We start from the raw sequence: 23,315 nt of genomic DNA on the forward strand, positions 1-23,315 counted from the left end.
CTGGGCTTTCTCTGTTGCCAGAGTGAGACCACACTCTAACTGGAGGAGCAGCACCTCGTATTTCATTTGGCAGCTTACAACCCAATGGTATGAACAATGAATTCTCTAATTTTAGGTAACTTCTTTACCTGCTTCCAGTTTCCCCATCCACTACAATCAGTCTGAAGTAGGGTCTCAACCCAAAACATCACCAATTCATTTTCTCCAGAGATGCTGTCTGACCTGCTGAGTTACTCCAGCATTTTGCGTCCATCTTTGACCTGTTTATTGCTTGCAAGGCAGAGAAAGATAGATAATGCAATTAAAAAAACTTGACAGGTCACCACAATTTCGCAGATATATCTGGGGCATTATTTAAGCAAATAATACTCTGCACCATTCTTCAACTTTATAGATATAGATATTGTATCTATCATTAGGTTCACCAGATTGATTCCTGGGATGTCAGGACTTTCATATGAAAAAAGACTGGATAGACTCGGCTTGTACTCGCTAGAATTTAGAAGACTGAGGGGGGATCTTATAGAAACTTACAAAATTCTTAAGGGGTTGGACAGGCTAGATGCAGGAAGATTGTTCCCGATGTTGGGGAAGTCCAGAACAAGGGGTCACAGTTTAAGGATAAGGGGGAAGTATTTTAGGACCAAGATGAGAAAAGCATTTTTCACACAGAGAATGGTGAATCTGTGGAATTCTCTGCCACAGAAGGTAGTTGAGGCCAGTTCATTGGCTATATTTAAGAGGGAGTTAGATGTGGCCCTTGTGGCTAAAGGGATCGGGGGTATGGAGAGAAGGCAGGTACAGGATACTGAGTTGGATGATCGACCATGATCATATTGAATGGCGGTGCAGGCTCGAAGGGCCGAATGGCCTACTCCTGCACCTATTTTCTATGTTCCTATGTTTCTATCATTAGTAAATGCTGCTTACTCTGTGAGCTTCACATGAACAAGGAATGTCATTGCATTCTGGTGTATATGACAATCAACTATCTGATTTGGAAGAACATAAAAACATATTGGTGACAGTCTGCAGGGCAGTGGGAAAGAAAAGGAAAAGCTTGCATCTTGTTTAAGACCTCATGTTTCTTGGAAAGAGCTAAATTAAATAAATAATTCTTTCAATTGTCCTATTGAATTGAGATCCATCCAGCTCTCTTTTCTGGATCAGTGAGGTATCTGAAAGGGTTTAGAGTGCACTTAATTTGTTTAACGGCGTTTGTTCCTTTTATTATTTAGGAGCCCTATTCAACCCTGATGAACAGATCTGTGCCAACCGTTTAACTCCCATTAATTACATCTTTGTTTATTTACACAGCCATTAACCAATCCATCATGTCCTTGCAGCCAAATATCCTTTGACTCTTTTATTGGTTATATACCCCCAATTGATCATTGTGAAGCACAGTCAGATGTCACAAATGCTTAATTAATGTTTATTCTGCAACCTTCTTTGCAGAATTAGTTTTAATTAGTTAAATCAGATAAATAGATATTTAATCCTCTTGTCAAATCCCAGTGATAGCTTGGAGAACTGAGGCACAGATTCTTATTGATTACGATTTAAGGACCCCAATGAATACAAAAGCATGACAAATAGGCATTTTATAAAATCAGGACATTGTCTCTTTTTTTTAAGGGTGGGGTGTGGGTCACCATTCAAGTGTTTGCAGAGGCAGAACCCATAGAGGAAGAGTTACATCAAATAAAAGAGCACAAGCTCATAGGGTTACTTGCTTGATAATGTTCAGGCTTGTGAAATGTTTGGTTAGGATCTCTCTTTTCAGTCAAGGCCTTTGTCACCAGGCTGCTTTTGTCCATGTTCCCAAAACATCAGTAATACTCAATGGAAAAACTGCACGTGCTGAATGTATGAAGGAAAAACTGGAAATAGTCAGCAGGTCAGACAGCAAGTGTGGAAACAGTAACTCAATTAACATTTCAGGCTTGAGGAAGGGTCTTTGACCAGAATGTTACCTCTCTCGTCGCATAGATGCTGCCTGTCCTGTTGACTTTTTCCATCATTTTCTGTTTTACTAATACTGTAGAAGTGTGCAGACCCAATTAGCTTAGAAAATAGTTGGCCAAGCCATGCTGTTTCCTGATACATAAATCTCTCGTACCTTCCCTCTTCCCCACCCCTCCAATTTGCTATGCCCACGGTCTCATTAGTGTGAGTTTAACATTTCTGACAGGCTTGTCCATTCCGTTGATGGAGAAGCAGGAGTTCGGCAGTGAGAGTTTTTGTATTTGCTTCTGCTCCAAATATTCTTTCTTGAATATCATCCCAGGAAGGGGGCAGCTCAGCTGTTCTTCCAAGTTGTTGCTAATCTGCGTGAACAGATTTGTGCTTGTCTGTACGTTGTTTAACGTGCAACACTGCACATGGGGAAAGGCTGAGCATAATACAGGTGTGGGGCTATTCACTGGGAGGGAAGAGAAAACAGCTCTAAGTGACTATGAAGTTACATGTCATCAAGGTCTTTTTGCCATGAAATGTTGTGGTCAATATCTGTGCTAGGAAAATGTAAATCCTTTGGTACATCGGTCCAATTTATGAGTTGGTGATCATGACTTTGAAGATGTTCATGATGCCTATAAAAGTTAATTACATTATTTATTAAAAATACCTCGCAAAATTAAATGTTTGCTCAGCTATAACAATGAACAAATATTAATTACTTGGTTGTACATCAGGAAAAGGCAAGCTCATTTAAAACACATTCATTTAACAGAGAGAAACACAATTTGTATTGATTCAAAAATTCTATTAACTATGGCATTATGCCTTTTTTTCCCTAATTAAATCGTGACAAACTATTACACTACCAAATAATGAAAACTAGAATGCGTATGCCTGCAATGTTAATAAACTTCTGGAAACATTCATTGGGTTGATTAGCGTCTGTGGAGGCAAAGTTCGGGAGTCAATATATTGGATTGTTACACTGCATCAGTCCTGATGTAGGATCTTGACCCAAAAAGTCAGCCACTCCTTTGCCTCCTGGATGCTGCCTAATGCCCCTGTCCCACTTAGGAAACCTGAACGGAAACCTCTGGAGACTTTACGCCCCACCCAAGGTTTCCGGGCGGTTCCCGGAGATTGCAGGTGGTTGCCGGAGGTTGCAGGTAGTGGAAGCAGGTAGGGAGACTGACAAAAACCTCCGGGAACCTCCGGGAACTGCATGGAAACCTTGGGTGGGGCGCAAAGTCTCCAGTGGTTTCCATTCAGGTTTCCTAAGTGGGACAGGGGCATTACTTTCTGGGTGATTCCAGCATTTTCTGTCATATTAGCATTTGCAATCTTTTGTTGGCCACCAATCAAACTTGTTTTCTTCTCATTTATAAATTGGCTTTTAACAAGTGCAGAAGTAAACTGAAAGTTGTCAGGACTTGAGTCAGCAGAGCTGTGTCTGGAGGAGCCCCTGCATAACACTACCATGTTCAAGAGTTTGCAACCAGTCTTGTACAGGATAACAATCTATGAGTGGGGCAGTGGCACAGGCAGTAGTGGTGCTGCTTCACAGCAACAGCAACCTGGGTTCAATCCTGACATTCAGTCATGTAGACTTTGCACTAAATCTTTGGTTTGCACATTCTCCTTGTGACTGCGTGGGTTTCCTCTGATTTCCTCTCACATCTCAAAGAGCTGGTAGATTAATTGGCTGCTGTAAAATGCCTCTGGTGCATTGGCGAGTGGTAGAATCTGGGAAAGAGTTGACGGGAATATGGGGACAATAAACTGGGATTAGCTAAAAATGAGTTGGTGGCGATGGGTATGTACTCAACCAGTCAGGGGGCCTGCTTCTACGTATCTCCCCATGACAGTATAGCTCAGTATGCTGCAATGACATTTCCAGATAATGTATAAACTGCATAAGATAAGTGAGCAATTTGGTGGCGTGAACTTGGTGAGGTGAGTGTTAAATCTCTAAAACAATAAATTAAACGGAATCATGCAAAGTATGACACACCCACACTTTGATCAGAATGATCAGAACTCCTCCCCACAACCCACCAATTTATTGAAACATCCAATTGCTTTTTTCTGCCATGCTACGATCAGGATATCTGTTTCCTGTATAGACAGTACGTTTCATTGCCGATTTTAAATTTGCTCTTTTCTTTGGACCTTGGTCCTGCAATCCCTTTTTGGTTTAAAGTTGCTTTCTATGTCATTCTATTTCATGTGAAGGCAGTGAAGAAAGCGAATGGTATGTTAGCATTCATAGCAAAAGGATTTGAGTATAGGAGCAGGGAGGTTCTACTGCAGTTGTACAGGGTCTTGGTGAGACCACACCTGGAGTATTGCGTACAGTTTTGGTCTCCTAATCTTAGGAAGGACATTCTTGCCATAGAGGGAGTACAGAGAAAGTTCATCAGACTGATTCCTGGGATGTCAGGACTTTCATATGAAGAAAGACTGGATAGACTCGGTTTGTACTCGTTAGAATTTAGAAGATTGAGGGGGTATCTTATAGAAACTTACAAAATTCTTAAGGGGTTGGACAGGCTAGATGCAGGAAGATTGTTCCCGATGTTGGGGAAGTCCAGAACAAGGGGTCACAGTTTAAGGATAAGGGGGAAGTATTTTAGGACCGAGATGAGAAAAACATTTTTCACACAGAGAGCGGTGAATCTCTGGAACTCTCTGCCACAGAAGGTAGTTGAGGCCAGTTCATTGGCTATATTTAAGAGGGAGTTAGATGTGGCCCTTGTGGCTAAATGGATCAGGGGGTATGGAGAGAAGGCAGGTACAGGATACTGAGTTGGATGATCAGCCATGATCATATTGAATGGCGGTGCAGGCTCGAAGGGCCGAATGGCCTACTCCTGCACCTATTTTCTATGTTTCTATGAACAATTTTGATGTCCCTATAAGTTTATCTCAGAGTCACTATTTCCAAGATGAAATATCAAACTTCCTCTTGTCTTGCTTGTATTCAGGACCTCTAGAACTTGTACTGCCTCAGATATCTAGTTGCATCAGTAACCGGGAATGGATGGAATATTTAAGTTTTGTTCTGACCTGAGATTATGATTTTCTTTGCTTTGCATTATGATGCTTTGGCCATGTAACTGAATCTTCTATTTGCTGCATTCATTTTGGGTTTTTTCGTTATTAAGCAAATGTTATTTATGTCTTTCTCTGCTAATATTTCAAGCATGTAAATCCCACTATCAATAGACAGTATGTGCAGGAGTAGGCCATTCGGCCCTTCGAGCCAGCACCGCCATTCAATGCGATCATGGCTGATCATCCAGGAGAACCGCACGGAAACCTTGGGTGGGGCGCAAAGTCCCCAGAGGTTTCCGTTCAGGTTTCCTAAGTGGGACAGGGGCATTCTACTCCCGGGCACGTATTCCTGCCTCTGGGCAGGAATAGCTGCCAATAGAGAACACATCCTGGAGATAGGAGTTGGATGCTGGATTATGTCTCGGTGAGCAATTTGTGTTCCAGACAGTGCAAACAGGTAGCTTCTGATAAGCCACCTATTTACCTTGAACTGATTAAACACCAAAGCAAATGCATTCAGGAAGTTATAGTCTCTGGCAATTGATAAGCAGCGTTGCCTTTGTTCAAGGTTAACGGGACCTTTGCTGGCATAATCAGCTGACATACTGTCAGCCAGAGACAGCCTGCTTTGTTTGATCATGAGCTCATTCAGCCATAGGTCATTTGGTTCTGGCCACTGGAGGAGTTTTGATTTTTGTTATTTTAAGTTGACTTTATGGCCTCCTCTTCCTGATAGTATTGATTCAGCCAGGTTTCTTTTTAACGAGTTGACTTTGATTTTATTCAATAAGACTCACCTGCTAATGTGTTAGTCTGGGTATAGATTCAATTAGCTTTTGCTTTCAGTGCAGATTCATTGGATGGGATGAGCAGAGCTGTTTATTTTATGTAAATCTAATGTACCACAGATTGGCAATCATTTGGTAACTTATTGATTTAATGTGCTTGAACAATTGTAGTTCCTTTAAAATCCATTCCAACTGGGGATGTTGGTGATTGGCATCTAGAATTGTTTCTTACATGATTAAAAACAAAATAAACAAATTTATAGGCTGAGACTTTTGCTACTAGATTTTGTAAATTAGACAAGTCTTAAGGTCTCCAATTGTATATCCAATCTCAAACAATTTAAAATGTTTGTGGGAAATAAAACCTGGCAGAATTAACTGCACTAAAAATTCCCACTGTGGTTTTGCATGGCAGAATATTAAATTGTTAGAAATAAAGTGTGTGCTTCTTAATCTAATGTCATTCTGCTCCATAATACTGTGCAATGATGAGTGACTGTCAGCTTAGTAATGTATATCATTGAGAAACACTGAAGCATAGTTCCTTGACACCTCCAGGCAGAGTGGAAAAATGTTAATAGTTTAATGAGAATTTAAACGAGCTTTTCAGGTTATTGTAATAGCTTTGTCTTGTTTTTGTCGAAGAGTGTAGATGTTTTTGCAATGTCCCTAAATCATTATATCAAGTGATGAAAGTTTGCACCGGAGATTGCGTTTAATGTCCATGGCTCAAGTTAACAGCTAAGTGAAGCAGGGGATGTTTGAAGCTGTGTCAGTCTTGGAATGAAGGGGAGGTCTTTTGAGACTGAGGTGAGAAAAACTGTTTTCACCCAGAGAATTGTGAATTTGTGGAATTCCCTGCCGCAGAGGGCAGTGGAGGCCAAATCACTGGAGGGATTTAAGAGAGAGTTAGATAGAGCTCTAGGGGCTAGTGGAGTCAAGGTGTATGGGGAGAAGGCAGGCATGGGTTATTGATAGGGGACGATCAGCCATGATCAAAATGAATGGCGGTGCTGGCTCGAAGGGCCGAATGGCCTCCTCCTGCACCTAGTTTCTATGTTTCTATGTGAAAGATGCTACATTTATTTCTGATTTCTAGAATCCACAGTGTTTAGTTCTTAGAATACCCAAATATAAGAAATGAAACAAGAGTAGGTCAATCAGTCTCATGCGGTTATTTTTCCGCATTTTGCCGAATGGCCTCTTCCTGCACCTATTTTCTATGTTTCTATGTTTCTAAACGGAGCTGATCTTTTATCACAGTGCAACTTTCCTAACCACTCATCCATGATCATCTTAATATCTAAAGTTCTACCAATCTTTGTCTTGAATATGGTTGGCACCGGAGCTTCCACATCTCTTTGGGATAATAAATTCCAAAGATTCACTATCCCTGAATGAAAACAAAATCTCTTCACCTGTGTTGAATGGCCACCCCTTTATTTTAAGGTTTATTTATGGTTCTACAGACTCGAGTCAGAGGAAGTATTAACTCTGCATCCAACTGGTCAAGTGCTGTACAAATGTTGTATGTCTCAATTAGATCACCTCGCATTCTTTTAAATTCAAAGGAGCATAGGCTTGATCGCTTAATATCTTGTATAACAAATCCACCAATCCACTAATAAATCTGGTGAGACCCTGCATTTTCCTCAGACCACACTAACAGAGTATCATCAAGAGACATTATTATGTTAAACTTCATCCCCTCATCCAAGTCATTGATATAGATAATGAACAGTTGGGTACCATATCCCATCTTGGGAAGCAGACTGGTGAATCTATGTTGCCCTACCACTATTGCAAGTTCTTTGGTTAAGCTGGTACTAGATCTGTAGAATGGCCAGAGTGAGCATCACCGGAAACTGGAGGAGCAGCACCTCATATTCCGCTTGGGCAGTTTGCACCCTAGTGGCATAAACATTGACTTCTCCAATTTCCGGTAGCCCTTGCTGTCTCCTTCCCTTCTCAGCTCTCCCTCAGTCCTCTGGCTCCTCCTCTTCCTTTCTTCTTCCCGCCCCCCTCCCCCCCACCCTGCATCCGTCTGAAGAAGGGTTTCGGCCCGAAACGTTGCCTATTTCCTTCGCTCCATAGATGCTGCTGCACCCGCTGAGTTTCTCCAGCATTTTTGTGTACCCTGTATAATTTCCGTTTATATACTCGTCTTATACTCAAATGCTCTTACGATGAAGACTGACATATCATTACCTTCCTAATTACTTGCTGTATCTGCATGTTAACTTTGTGTGATTTATTTATGAGCATACCCAAACCGCTCCGAACAAAAACATTTTTCATTGACTTGGATGAAGTCCAGTATTTGGAAGAATCACCGGATATCTCATCAAAACATGCAACATTCTCAAAGGCCTTGCCAGGCTAGATGCAGGCAGATGAATCCTGAACTAAGGAGCACAGTTTGAGTCCAAGGTGAACCATTTAGCAGAGAGAGGAGCAGAAACAACTTCCCTCGAAGGGTGTTGAGTATTTGGAATTCTATTCCCCACATGTCTGTAGAGACTCAGTTTTTCAGTTCATCCCAGATAGAGTGATCGATTGATCTCTCAACTAAGGAATATGGGGGTGGTGCTCAAATGGCACTGAGGGAGAAGATCAGCCATGATCATAATGAATGGCGGAGAAGGTTCAAAGGCCTACATCTGTCCCTATTTATTATACACTATACTACTCTGCTGGAAGGAAGCATGTTCTCTTCTCGGGACATTGCACGAAGGAAATGAATTTGGTGTTATATCTGTGCTTGACATCTGCGGTGTAGCCCTTTCAATTCTGGCAGATTGTTCTATTCAAATCTAGTGCCCAGATATTAGCCATGTAATTTAATTCCAGCTGTAGTTTTTCATTCCATTTTGAGACAACTGAGTATCTCGGCCATCCAGATAGCAATCATGATTAAACCATGTATGTCCCATGAAGCTAAATGTTTCACTTTTGTAAAAGGACATTGGTGAACCATAGAGTTATAATAATAATCCAACACTTCCATGGTCACCTTTACTGATGTCAGCATTTTATCCCTGACAGATTTAATTCATTTAATCTCCCCACCTGCCATGGAATGATTTAAACCTAGGGTCTCCAGTTTGTAGTTTGGCTTCTGTGTACAAGTTCAGTAACATGCCACTTGCTGCTATACCCTGAAGGTACATTATACATAGGTGGATGAAATTACTGTTCAATATTAAGGAATCCACCTTGGATTTGCAGAATAAGTTGGACATAGAATTGAAGTCAGCTCAACAATGGCAGTTGACAATTTACATATGTGAGCTTGGGCAATCCAACTAGTTAATGGATGGTATCAAAGTAATAAAAGAGAATTTGGGACATGTTTGGTGTATTAATATTGAATTTATCCCACCACATTAAAATGGGAAGCAACACTTTAGAGTGGAAGAGGTATTTCAACAAAATGTTTCAGAGATATTTCTAAAATAGTAAGCAATAAGGGAAAAGTTACTTCAGGAAATTGTTTGTGGGGGAAAAGTAACAAAGGTTAAAATTACAAGGCATTAGTACGGATATCAAGGATTTCTGCATCAGACAATGATTGACACAAACAATGTGCTTTAGGATGAAGGCGGGGAAGGAATTAATCTTCCTCTTGTGATTTTGTAACATATGCAGACCTCTTTCAGTTTCAATAATGCAACTCTGGGTTTATGTAACATTAGTTAAACTGTTGAAATGTAGGATTAGATGGTAATGCCGATAAAATGCAGTGAAAAGTAACATTAAGCTGTTGACTTGTAAATTAAATTAGGATGTGTTTAAGAAGGAACTGCAGATGCTGGAAAATCGAAGGTACACAAAAATGCTGGAGAAACTCAGCGGGTGCAGCAGCATCTATGGAGCGAAGGAAATAGGCAACGTTTCGGGCCAAAACCCTTCTTCAGATAGGGGGTGGGGGGAGGCGGGGAGAAGAAAGGAAAAAGGAAGAGGAGGAGCCCAAGGGCTGAGGTAGGAAGGGGAGGAGACGGCAAGGATTAACAGAATTGTGAGAAATCAATGTTCATGTCTATCACGTGCGATGGAGATAGTGAGGTCAAGGAATGATAGGGAAGTATCGGAAATGGTCCAGGTGTATTTGAGTGCCGGATGGAAGTTAGTGGTGAAGCGGATTAAGTCAGTCAGTTGTGTGCGGGTGCAGGAGGTCTTGTGGTTTCTAATTTGCAGTATATGGGACCAAGTCAAGTTTGTTGTCATGTACAAGTATGGAAGGTAAGGGCACAATAATAATCTTTCATACAACAGCATGACAGGCACATAGACTCAGACAAACACCCAAAAACATACATTATTTATATTACACATTTTAGAGGACCCATTGAAAAGAAAAAGTTGTGTGCAATCATTGGTGAAATTATTGGTGGCATTAGAGCTGTGCATGGTAGTGAGTGTACAGTGGGAAGAACAAGGAGTTAAGCACGCAGCCTTGAGACAAACCTGTATTGATGGCCAGTGATGAGATGGTGTTACCAATCTGTACTGCTTGAGGTTTGCCGATGAGGAAGTCAAGTGTCCAGTTGCAAAGGAATCAGGTCTTGTATCGTGGCGATGAGTTTCGAGGGAATGATTGTATTGAACTCTGAGCTATTGTCGGTGAACAACAGACTGGTGTATGTCTCCAGACAAGAATACTTACATCATCAGTATTACATTCTGTTCGCTGTTCAACTTTGGCAGGTCCAAGCTCCCCCTTCAGCCGGTCAACGCTGCAGGGGCTGACATTGAGGTGGTGCAGCCATATAAATACCTTGGAGTGCACCTGGATAACAAACTCAGATTCAGATTCAGATTCAATTTTAATTGTCATTGTCAGTGTACAGTACAGAGACAACGAAATGCATTTAGCATCTCCCTGGAAGAGCGACATAGCAAATGATTTGAATAAATAATAATAAGTGTCCGAAGGGGTGGGGGGTGATTGGCAATCACCGAGGTACGTTGTTGAGTAGAGTGACAGCCGCCGGGAAGAAGCTGTTCCTGGACCTGCTGGTTCGGCAACGGAGAGACCTGTAGCGCCTCCCGGATGGTAGGAGGGTAAACAGTCCATGGTTGGGGTGAGAGCAGTCCTTGGCGATGCTGAGCGCCCTCTGCAGACAACGCTTGCTTTGGACAGACTCAATGGAGGGGAGCGAGGAACCGGTGATGCGTTGGGCAATTTTCACCACCCTCTGCAGTGCTTTCCGGTCGGAGACAGAGCAGTTGCCATACCATACTGTGATACAGTTGGTAAGGATGCTCTCGATGGTGCAGCGGTAGAAGTTCACCAGGATCTGAGGAGACAGATGGACCTTCTTCAGTCTCCTCAGGAAGAAGAGACGCTGGTGAGCCTTCTTGATCAGAGTTGAGGTATTGTGGGTCCAAGAGAAGTCATCGGAGATGTTGACTCCCAGGAACCTGAAGCTAGAAACACGTTCCACCTCCATCCCATTAATGTGGATGGGGGTGTGCGTGCCGCCCCTGGACTTCCTGAAGTCTACAATGAGCTCCTTGGTCTTCTTGGAGTTAAGGGCCAGGTTGTTGTCAGCGCACCATGCTGCTAAGTGCTGGACCTCCTCCCTGTAGGCCGACTCATCGTTGTTGCTGATGAGGCCAATCACCGTTGTATCATCTGCATACTTGATGAAGGTGTTAGTACCATGTACAGGTGTGCAGTCATAGGTGAAGAGGGAGTAGAGGAGGGGGCTCAGCACACAGCCCTGTGGAACGCCGGTGTTCAGGATGAGGGTTGAAGAGGTGTGCTAGTCTAACCTAACAGACTGGGGTCTGTTGGTTAGAAAGTCCAGTATCCAGTTGCAGAGGGAGGGGTCGATGCCCAGGTTACCGAGTTTGGTGATCAGTTTTGATGGTATAATGGTGTTGAATGCTGAGCTGTAATCGATGAACAGCATTCTTACTTAAGTGTCTCTGTTGTCGAGGTGGGAGAGGGCGGAGTGAAGTGCCGTTGAGATGGCATCCTCCGTACTCCTGTTCTTGCGGTAGGTAAACTGATAGGGATCCAGTGTGGGGGGTAGGCAGCTTTTGAGGTGTGCCAGGACCAGCCTCTCGAAGCACTTGGTGATGATGGGAGTAAGTGCAACTGGGCGGAAGTCGTTGAGGCTTGCCGCAGTGGAGTGTTTTGGCACCGGCACGATGGAGGTGGTTTTAAGGCACGTGGGGACAACTGCTTGGGCAAGTGACAGGTTGAAGATGTCAGTCCAGACGTCTGTCAGCTGCGCAGCACAGGCCCTGAGCACGCGCCCGGGGATGCCGTCAGGGCCAGCAGCTTTACGTGCATTAGTCCTACTCAGTGCCATGTACACGCCGTAGGGGGTGAGTGTGAGGGGTTGGTGATCGGCAGGTAGCACAGCCTTGATGGCTGTCTCTAGATTGTCCCTGTCGAAGCGGCCATAGAAGTGATTAAGCTCCTCAAGGAAGGAGGCGTCGCTGGATGTGGGGGTGGTGTTGGAGGGTCTGTAGTCCGTGATGGCATGGATGCCTTGCCACATGCGTCGGGGGTCGGAGTTGTTGTTGAAATGCTCCTCAATCCTGAGCTTATGGCAATGCTTGGCCTTCTTGATGCCCCTCTTCAGGTTAGCCCTGGCTGAACAGTAGGCTCGAGCATCGCCTGACCTGAAAGCGTTGTCCCGTGCTTTCAGCAGTAGCCTGACCTCGCTGTTCATCCATGGCTTCTGATTCGGGAATATGGTCACCTGTTTGAGGGAGGTGACACTATTGATGGTGGAGTTTATAAAGTCCAGAACAGAGGATGTGTAGGAATCAATGTCCGTGTGGGAGTCAAGGGTAGCCTGGGCTGCAAACGCCTTCCAGTCACTTCCAAAACACTGCTGAAGTGTGGAGTCCGCTTCCTCTGACCAGACTTTAACTGTCCTCACAGTTGGTTTAACCCGTCTGATGAGTGGGTAGTACTTAGGGAGCAGGAACAATGAGACGTGATCAGACTGACCAAGGTGGGGGAGGGGGATGGCTTTGTAAGCTTCAGCCATGTTGGTGTAGACTTTGTCCAGTGTCTTGTCTACTCTAGTGGGGAAGGAGACATGTTGGTGGAATTTGGGGAGTACAGTCTTCAGGTTAGAGTGATTGAAGTCACCCGCAACAATGAAGGCTGCCTCGGGGTTGTGCGTCTGTTGATTGCTAATGGCAGTATGCAGCTCTTTCATTGCAAGCTTGGCATTAGCATCAGGAGGGATATAGGCTGCAGTCACAACAGTGGAGGTGAACTCTCTGGGCAGATAGAACGGTCTGCATCTAACCAAGAGGAACTCAAGGTTAGCTGAGCAGTGACTCTCGATGATGGTGGAGTCCGTGCACCATGCTTTATTTACATAAATGCACAGACCCCCACCTCTGGTCTTACCGGAGTCTGATGTCCTGTCCGCTCGGAGTAAATTACGCCCCGATAGCTGGATGGCGCTGTCAGGAATGTCAGGTCTGGACTGGACTGGTCTGTCAACTCTGACTCCCTCTACAAAAAAGGCCAGAGCAGACTCTTTTTCCTCAGAAGGCTCAAATCCTTCAATGTGCGTAATGAGATGCTGCACATATTTTACAACACTGGTTGCAAGTGTTATTTTCTACGCTGTTGTCTGCTGGGGCAACAGCACTAGTGCATTGATCAACAAGAAGCTGGACAAACTGGTTAAATGAGCTAGCTCAGTGCTGGAGGGGAGAGTGGACTCTGGGATGGATGTGCTTGAGAGGCGTATGAGGCGCAAGGTGCAGGTCATCCTGAAAAACCCCAGGCATCCCCTCCATGTAATTCTGGAGAGTCAAAAGAGCACTCGGAACAACAACCGGCTCCTCTCCCTGCGCTGTAGGACGGAGCGGTTCAGGAGCTCCTTCACCATTAGATTTTAGAATTCGGACCGCTAGGCTGTAGGGCGATGCGTTTTTGCATTTTTTAATTTTTAATTGTTAATTATTGGTCTTTTTAAGTATTTATTGCTCTCAGGTAGTGTCCACATTGTATTTTATGTATTTTATGTCTGTGTTCGTTTTGAATGTGTGGGTTTGCTGGTTGGGGGCTTCAGGACATCTGAATTTCCCTGAGGGGATCAATAAAGTATTTATTATTATTATTATTATTATTATTATTATTATTATTATTATTATTATTATTATTATTATTATTATTATTATTATTATTATTATTATTATTATTAACTATTTAATTGCTTCAGCGGTTTTCTTTTTTGACTTAAAAAAATAAAATAATCCTCCACTTACCTTGATAAATGTTCTCCCATTATTTGCTAAGCATATTGAATCTGAGGCAGGATTATACAAGTATAAATTGTTCTACATAGAATCATAGAAAATAGGTGCAGGAGGAGGCCATTCGGCCCTTCGAGCCAGTACCGCCATTCATTGTGATCATGGCTGATCGTCCCCTATTAATATCCCGTGCCTGCCTTCTCCCCATATCCCTTGACTCCACTAGCCCCTAGAGCTCTATCTAACTCTCTCTTAAATCCATCCAGTGACTTGGCCTCCACTGCCCTCTGTGGCAGGGAATTCCATAAAGTTTTTTCTCACCTCAGTCTTAAATGACCTTCCCTTTATTCTTTGGTATCTTCTCAAAAAAGGATCAAGGACCAAGATTGCAAACAGGTGACTTGTGCAAAAAATTGCTCTCGGTACACAGTTTCAGCATCAGGACCACACATGATCACATTATTCCCCCAAGTAAAATTTCTCGAGAAGCTTTGCAGAATAGCTCAGACCGCATTGCTTTGGGGGTGTCTGATCTGGTACAGCATGGTTTAACAGCTACTGCATAACTAGAAGACTGATGAGGTGTGGAAATTACTTACCTGTTTCCCAGAGCACTCCCACCCTCAGATTATTCTGTTATTCACTCCCCCCACTCCACCACTGCTCCCACCCATTCCCTGATTCTACCAGATATCCTCCTCCTCCCAAATTGGCTGGTGGTGGTTCCATTTCAATCTTGTCCTCAAGAATCCGGTGACATCTTTCTCTCTATACCAACCAAATGATCCATTGGCCCCAGTTTTTGGCCTTGGATTCCCTCACTCGCAATGGCCCTGCCTCCAAATTCCATCCCACCCCACAACCACAACACCTCCTGCCACCCAGGACAGTGAATAAGACAGTTGCTAATGTCCCGCATTTATGCCATGCACGAATACTCTGAAGGCATATGCGTGAATTTCTGGGAATACGCACTCCCAGAAACAGCCACGTGAAAATAAAAATAACTATAGATGTTAGAAATCTGAAATAAAAACAGGAAATGCTGAAATGCTCAACAGGTTGGGCAGCATCCACGCAACTTGAAACAGACGGTGTTTAAGATTGAAGATCTTTATCACTTTTGAGTGTTTCTCAGGTTATCTTGAGAGTCACGAACCTATTCGCTCTTTGAAGGTGGAGGGATTAATTTTGGTTGTCTGTTGTGGAACTTTGAGTTTAAGTCACATGATATGGAGAGAGTTAAGGGCCTGTCCCACGAGCATGCGACTGCATGCGGCAAGCGCGACCTAAAGGGCCTGTCCCACGAGCATGCGACTGCATGCGGCAAGCGCGACCAAACCAGAAGCGGGGGCCGCGCGGAGGTGGAGTGAGTGACATGAAGTTCGAGCGAAGCCCGCGGGAAATTCAATCTTCTAATTTCTAGCGAGTTTAGAATTATTTAGCGATTTAGCGAGTTTAGAATTATTTCACAACTATTGACATTTTTCCTATTGCTGATCATTTTCTAATATCTGTCCAAGAGGTCATTCTTTATCTATGAGCTGAAGTGCTGTTGTCTAACTATTCACACCACATTGCCCTGTCTTTTTTTTCTTCCCCCATGTTAGCTGATTACAAAGAGAGCTTCAACACCATTGGAAACATTGAAGAAATTGCCTACAATGCCATCTCTTTCACCTGGGATGTGAACGAGGAAGCTAAGGTAAGGATTTGCTTTATATAACAAATGGAGGTTTGGATGCCTCTGCATCCAGGTGACCCCCCCCCCCCCCCCCCCCCCCCAGTTCTACTAATGGGGTGTGTTATTCTGTTTGGTTTTCACTGTTCTTATTGAACTTGGATCCAATAATTAAAGGGTGTTCATCAAAGCAATTGATTGGATGGGAATTTCCTTTGGGCTTCCAAAACTATGCCAGAGAAGCAGAGAAGCCCTGTGTCAGTGTGTGCACTGTGCTCCAGTAATGTAATGACAGGGCCTTGCAAGTAATGCAGAGGATATAGTTACGACCTTCTTTGTGTATTTTTCCAATAATCGCTAAATAATTCTAAACTCGCTAAATAATTCTAAACTCGCTAGAATTAAGAAGATTGAGAGGGGACCTTATAGAAACTTACAAAATTCTTAAGGGGTTGGACAGGCTAGATGCAGGAAGATTGTTCCCGATGTTGGGGAAGTCCAGGACAAGGGGTCACAGTTTAAGGATAAGGGGGAAATCTTTTAGGGCCGAGATGAGAAAAACATTTTTCACACAGAGAGTGGTGAATCTGTGGAATTCTCTGCAACAGAACGTAGTTGAGGCCAGTTCATTGGCTATATTTAAGAGGGAGTTAGATGTGGCCCTTGTGGCTAAAGGGATCAGGGGGTATGGAGAGAAGGCAGGTACAGGATACTGAGTTGGATGATCAGCCATGATCACATTGAATGGCGGTGCAGGCTCGAAGGGCCGAATGGCCTACTCCTGCACCTATTTTTCTATGTTTCTATGTTTCTAATATTTGCTCTCTCTGATCATATCTGAACAAAGTCAATAGAATGTCGTTCCTTTGGTTGAAATGCATGATATCATTACACCACTCAGCTGTCAGGTCTTCAATTGTAATTGGGACAATAATTTAAATAACTCTAGCCAGAGAACCAGTTGAGGCAGATAGGTTATGTAACCCCATCAGGAAGCTAGGAGGGAAGTGTGTTGGAGGACAAAGGATCACAATTGGGGATGTTGGTGTTGCCAGGTATCCCTTTCACTGGTGGAAAATCCAAAACTATCTTTAAATGACATGCGATGTTTTGATCAGTCTAGGCAATATATTTTTAAAGAATAACACAAAGAATTAAATATGCATTAATAAGCCTGCATGTTGTGGCTGTGCCCAGTGTGTGTTGGATTCTTTTGAGGAAAAGTATCAAGTGATCTGGATTTTTTGTCTCCTCCCACGTGTACACGAATGTCTGGCCCAGACAGAAACTAAATGCAATCCGAATTTCCGCAATCAGCAGAATCAGCCTGTAATTTCTGTAGTTTCTGTACAGCAGGAGAGTTTAGAGGAGGCTATTATCTGGATTAGTGGGTTAAATCCACCATATTCTGCAGTAGGTCAGGATTCACGGCTGAACTGTTACGCAAAATCCATGAAAGCCTCAACTGGACATGCCGCACTTTGCAATCAGCCAGAGTTGTCACATTACTGGTCGACTTCCCTATTGTCAACAATTCCACTCCTTTTGTGTTCATTTCCATTTAGCTCATTAAGGGAAGAATTGTGTTTTGATAGTATTGAGTAACTGTCATTGACTTAACATTCCTCTGGTAAATGGATAGGCAGTGGTCTTGCTCTTCACGTTTAACCTTTGTAAAAAGCTTATGCAAAAGTAATTTGCAGCATCGTTGAGTTTGAAACTGTGGCTGTTCAAGATATGAAAAAAACAAATGATCAATTTATTTAAACAAAGCTAGGCCATTTCTGTCTGGTTCTTAAAGTAAGGCTTAACTTGTAAGCTTCAACGCTACCTCAGCACACATTCATTGTCTTCCTCACTAAGGGTTACTATTAAACTTGCTGTGACATTTCACGTTGCTAGGATACAGTCATAGTTGAACTGACTTGAAAGGTTACTGCAGGAAGAAAGTTTGTCAGGTACATATTATTAACAAACCTGGCTCTTTCAATCAGTCCTTTCAGATATGAGAGACTTTGACACAGGATGCTGTTGCTCAGGCCTGCCAGCAACTGCAACAATGACTTGCACACGTCGGCAAATAAGATGGTTACAAAGACTATCCTTTAGCCGGGACATGACTGTGATATAGAGTCATCCTGTGACTCACCGAAGATGGATGGATGGATGTTCAAGTCCTACTTTTTCGTGTGCACTGTGATGAGCTGTGGTGAGCAAATGGCCGGGAGATTGTTAATGATGCCCCCTACTGAAGGCAGGAAAAGGAGATCTGATCATAGCCGGGAAAGAATTCTTGGCTTCAGATTAGTTTAATGAACACATGCATTATAGAAACATAGAAACATAGAAAATAGGTGCAGGAGTAGGCCATTCGGCCCTTCGAGCCTGCACCGCCATTCAATATGATCATGGCTGATCATCCAACTCAGTATCCTATACCTGCCTTCTCTCCATACCCCCTGATACCTTTAACCACAAGGGCCACATCTAACTCCCTCTTAAATATAGTCAATGAACTGGCCTCAACTACCTTCTGTGGCAGAGAATTCCAGAGATTCACCACTCTGTGTGAAAAATGTTTTTCTCATCTTGGTCCTAAAATACTTCCCCCTTATCCTTAAACTGTGACCCCTTGTTCTGGACTTCCCCAACATCGGGAACAATCTTCCTGCATCTAACCTGTCCAACCCCTTAAGAATTTTGTAAGTTTCTATAAGATCCGCCCTCAATCTTCTAAATTCCAGCGTGTACAAGCCGAGTCTATCCAGTCTTTCTTCATATGAAAGTCCTGACATCCCAGGAATCAGTCTGGTGAACCTTCTCTGTACTCCCTCTATGGCAAGAATGTATTTCCTCAGATTATCTAGGAATAAACTGATCTTGATGTTTGATTTTGTTCCCTTCTTGGTTGTTTTACTGATCTTTCTACAAATGTGTTTACATCCAGCGAATGCTGCTCTTTATTCAGGCTGAGGTGAACACAATAAAACCAGTGATGGCTAAAGTACATTGTGATAGTTTGCTGCATTTTTGATTTGTGTAAAACTGATTTGGGGCTATTCTCTGTATCACAAATTCCCAGCATCCCTGAAACAAATATTCCATTTCAACGTACTATTCTTATAAGAAAAGTTTAATGTCTGTTTTCACATTTCATTGACAAATACCTTAATCTTTGAAAGGGTCGATGTTTGAAAAACAGGGCTGAAAACAGAAGGCCTTAAAATTAGCGATTTAGATTTTGATCATGGGAGACTTTAATTAACAAATAGATTGGGCAAATCACCTTGGCACATTCCTGGAAAGTATACTAGATGTATTTCTCAATTAGTATGTTAAGCAATCCAATAAAGAGAACAGATTTATGTACATCTAATACTGTGTGTTGAGGAGGAGTTAATCAGTAATCTTGTTATAAAGGGGCCCCAAGGAAAAAAATGACCATAATGCAGGATTTTACATTAATTTTGAAAATGACATAGTTTGATCTGAAAGGAAGGTTTTCAAACTAAACAAAAGAAATGATGAAGTTATGAGGGGTTGGTTGGCTGTGGTAGATTGGCAAACTACACTAAAGGGAACTATTGTGCAAAGGTAATGTCTTAAAAATGTCTTACTGCCAAAGAAGGAAGACATGAATTGCAGCAAATATGTATTCCTTTAAAGCTCAAAAGCACAACAGGAAACACGATCCAACCATTGATTATGCGAGAAAATAAAGATGGTATTAAATTTAAAGAGTGGACTTGTCAAGTTGCCAGGAAAAACAGTAGGCCTGAGAATTGAGTGTTTTAGAATTCGATAAAGGTTGACGGCGAAATTACGAGGTGAGGGGAAACAGAATATGAGAGTAAGCTCATGAGAGGTGTAAAAAGAGCCTCTATCGGTATGCTGTTTTAAAAAAAAAAAAGCTAAGATCGCAAGGGTAACGTGGGTCATTGAGAGGCAGACACGAGAACAGAATGGGGGGGGAGTAAGAAAGTGACAAATGCAAATACTCTGAATCTGTTTTCAAGAAAAAGTTGCAATAAACCACTGGAAATCAAGGGTCAACAATAAACGAGAAAATAAAAGAAATAATATTAGCGAAGAAACACTTGTGTCGTTGTCATATTCTACAGTTGTATCATTTTTTAACATTATTGAGGTTGGATGATAATGACTATACCATTTAGGAAGGGAGGAAACAGAACTACCACATTTTAAGTTGAATTTAATTTAATAGTAGAGAAACACTGGAATTTATCAGTCATAGAGTGTGGAAACAGGCCCTTCGGCCCACGCCGGCCAACATGACCCACCAGCTACACTTGTCCCACCTGCCTGCTCTTAGTCCATATGCCTCCAAACTTGTACTATCCATGTACATGTCTAACTGTTTCTTAAATGTTGGGATAGTCCCAGTCTCAACTACCTCCTCTGGCAGCTTGTTCCATACACCCATCACCCTTTGTGTGAAAAAGTTATCCCTCAGATTCCTTTTTAAATCTTTTCCCCTTCACCTTGAACCTGTGTCCTCTGGTCCTCGATTCCCTTACTCTGGGCAAGAGATTCTGTGCATCTACCTGATCTATTCCTCTTATGATTTTATACACCTCTAAGATCACCCCTCATCCTCCTGCACTCCCAGGAATAGAGACCAAGCCTACTCGACCTTTCCCTATAGCTCAGACCCTCTCTAGTCCTGGCAACATCCTCGTAAATCTTCTCAGAACCCTCTCAATCTTGACAATATCTTTCTAAAAGTCTCACCAACGTTTTGTACAACTGCAACATGACAATAGACAATAGGTGCAGGAGTAGGCCATTCGGCCCTTCGAGCCAGCACCGCCATTCAATGAGATCATGGCTGATCATCCCCAATCAGTACTCCGTTCCTGCCTTCTCCCCATATCCCCTGACTCCGCTATTTTTAAGAGCCCTATCTAGCCCTCTCTTGAAAGCATCCAGAGAACCTGCCTCCACCGCCCTCTGAGGCAGAGAATCCCACAGACTCACCACTCTCTGTGAGAAAAAGTGTTTCCTCGTCTCCGTTCTAAATGGCTTACTCCTTATTCTTAAACTGTGGCCCCTGGTTCTGGACTCCCCCAACATCGGGAACATGTTTACTGCCTCTAGGGTGTCCAAGCCCTTAACAATCTTAATATGACCTCCCAACTTCTATACTCATAAAATATGTTATAGTGAGGTGCTTAGAAATTATAATATGATTGAGCAGAGTCAACATGAATTTATGAAAAGAATATCATATTTGATTAATCTGCTGGAGTTCCAGTAAAATAGGTGAAAGGGAACGTGATCAGGTGTACTTGGTTGTTTCAAAAAAATTCAATAAGGTCCCACATCGAGAGGTTGCTGAACAAGGATGAAGCACATGGAATTGGGGCTCATACATATCAGCATGGATTGAGAGTTGTTTACCAGATTGAAAACAAAGAGTAGGAACATAGGCCATTCTCATGTTGTGAGCCTATCACCATTGGGGTAATGCAGAGATTGATGCTTGGGCCTCAACTATTCTCAATCTAGAGTAAATGTTTGGCTGAGAGGACCGAATGTAACATTCCAAAGTTAGCTGAAGACACAAAGCCGTGGGAATATGGGTAATGATGAAGGAGCATAGTGACCCCGAAGAGATATAGACCAGTTGAGTGTTGAGACTAGGAACTGCGGATGCTGGTTTACGAAAAAAAACGCAAAGTGATAGAGTAACTCAGCTGAGTTAGTCCAGCACGTTGTGTCTTTTTTAGACCAGATGAGTAGGCAAAATGGTGTGAAATTGAGTATAACATGGACAAATGTGAGTATCCACTTGGATAGAAATTTTAAAAAAAAAATATTTTTTTTGAAAGGCGAGATATTGGGGAATGTTCAAAAGGACATGCGTGTCTTAATGCACATGTCATTGAAAACTAATATTTAGGTGCAGCTGGCAATTAGGAAGGCAAATGGTATGATGACCTTTCTTGCTGGAGAATTTGAATACAAGAGTAATGATGTCAGACTATAATTATATAGGGCCTTGATGAGACCACACCTGGAGCATTGTATTCAGTTTTGGTTTCCCTTCCACAGAAAGGTTATACTTGCTAAAAGGAGCATAGTGAAGGTTCACCAGGCTGATTTCTGGATGGTGGAAGCAGTGTTGTATGAGGAAAGATTTAGTAGGATCGGCATGTGCCCTGGAGAGTTTAGAAGAACGAGAAATGACTTTATTTAAACACACACCATTCTTAAGAGTACTTCAAGGGGCTGGGAAAGCTGCTTCCCAGGACTAAAGAACTTAGAACTAAGGGTCGCAATCAACAAATAAAAGGTGAGCTATTCAGGAATAATGGGAGGAGAAATGTCTTCACTCAGAGGGTAACGTGTATTTAGACTTCTTTACCTGTGAAAGATCAGTTATGCATTGCATTCAAAACTGAGATCAGTAGATTTCCGAGCATTTGATGTGTTAACTGATTTGGGAATTGGGCAGGAAAATGGGGCATGAGATCTTTTGTGACTACCCTCTCCTGCTGCCTGGCCGACCCCTCCTCCTAATTCTCACCTTTTTATCAGTTTAGTTTAGAGATACAGCACGGAAACAGACCCTTCGGCCCACCGGGTCCGCACCAACCAGCGATCCTCAGTGAATTTCAAATTAAAAAAGCTGGAGAAAATCAGCAAGCTAGGGGAGAAAGAACAGGGTTAACGGGCTAGATTCTACTGTCCAAGTCATTGACCACACATGCCCCATGTACTGATCCTGCAGTTGCGCTTGGTGGCCGATTAGGAAAAGGGGAGATGCAACGAGACCTGGGTGTCATGGTACACCAGTCATTGAAAGTAGGCATGCAGGTGCAGCAGGTAGTGAAGAAAGCGAATGGTATGTTAGCATTCAGCAAAAGGATTTGAGTATAGGAGCAGGGAGGTTCTACTGCAGTTGTACAGGGTCTTGGTGAGACCACACCTGGAGTATTGCGTACAGTTTTGGTCTCCAAATCTGAGGAAGGACATTATTGCTATAGAGGGAGTACAGAGAAGGTTCACCAGACTGATTTCTGGGATGTCAGGACTTTCATATGAAGAAAGACTGGATAGACTCGACTTGTACTCGCTAGAATTTAGGAGATTGAGGGGGAATCTTATAGAAACCTACAAAATTCTTAAGGGGTTGGACAAGCTAGATGCAGGAAGATTGTTCCCGATGTTGGGGAAGTCCAGGACAAGGGGTCACAGCTTAAGGATAGAGGGGAAATCCTTTAGGACCGAGATGAGAAAAACATTTTTCACACAGAGAGTGGTGAATCTCTGGAACTCTCTGCCACAGAAGGTAGTTGAGGCCAGTTCATTGGCTATATTTAAGAGGGAGTTAGATGTGGCCCTTGTGGCTAAAGGGATCAGGTGGTATGGAGAGAAGGCAGGTATGGGATACTGAGTTGGATGATCAGCCATGATCATATTGAATGGCGGTTCAGGCTCGAAGGGCCGAATGGCCTACTCCTGCACCTATTTTCTTTGTTTCTATGTTGCTTCTAGGGTCAGTGAGGCTATCTGGACACCTCCATACTGTGACTCTCCAGTAAGGCGGAGTAGAGCACGTGGCC

The 23,315-nt window shown here is 42.9% G+C and overlaps 1 protein-coding gene across 2 annotated transcripts in view; it reads left to right on the forward strand.

Annotated features, from left to right (window-relative positions):
- grhl2 (grainyhead like transcription factor 2) overlaps positions 1 to 23,315 on the forward strand; it is a 150,712-nt gene that overhangs the window by 96,122 nt on the left and 31,275 nt on the right. For both annotated transcript variants that reach the window (XM_033018952.1, XM_033018951.1), the window contains exon 8: positions 15,656 to 15,750. In XM_033018952.1, coding sequence (XP_032874843.1) covers positions 15,656 to 15,750 — 95 coding nt within the window. The remainder of the gene's footprint in view (positions 1 to 15,655; positions 15,751 to 23,315) is intronic.

Source organism: Amblyraja radiata, chromosome 4, assembly GCF_010909765.2.
Source record: "Amblyraja radiata isolate CabotCenter1 chromosome 4, sAmbRad1.1.pri, whole genome shotgun sequence".
Lineage (NCBI taxonomy): Eukaryota > Metazoa > Chordata > Chondrichthyes > Rajiformes > Rajidae > Amblyraja > Amblyraja radiata.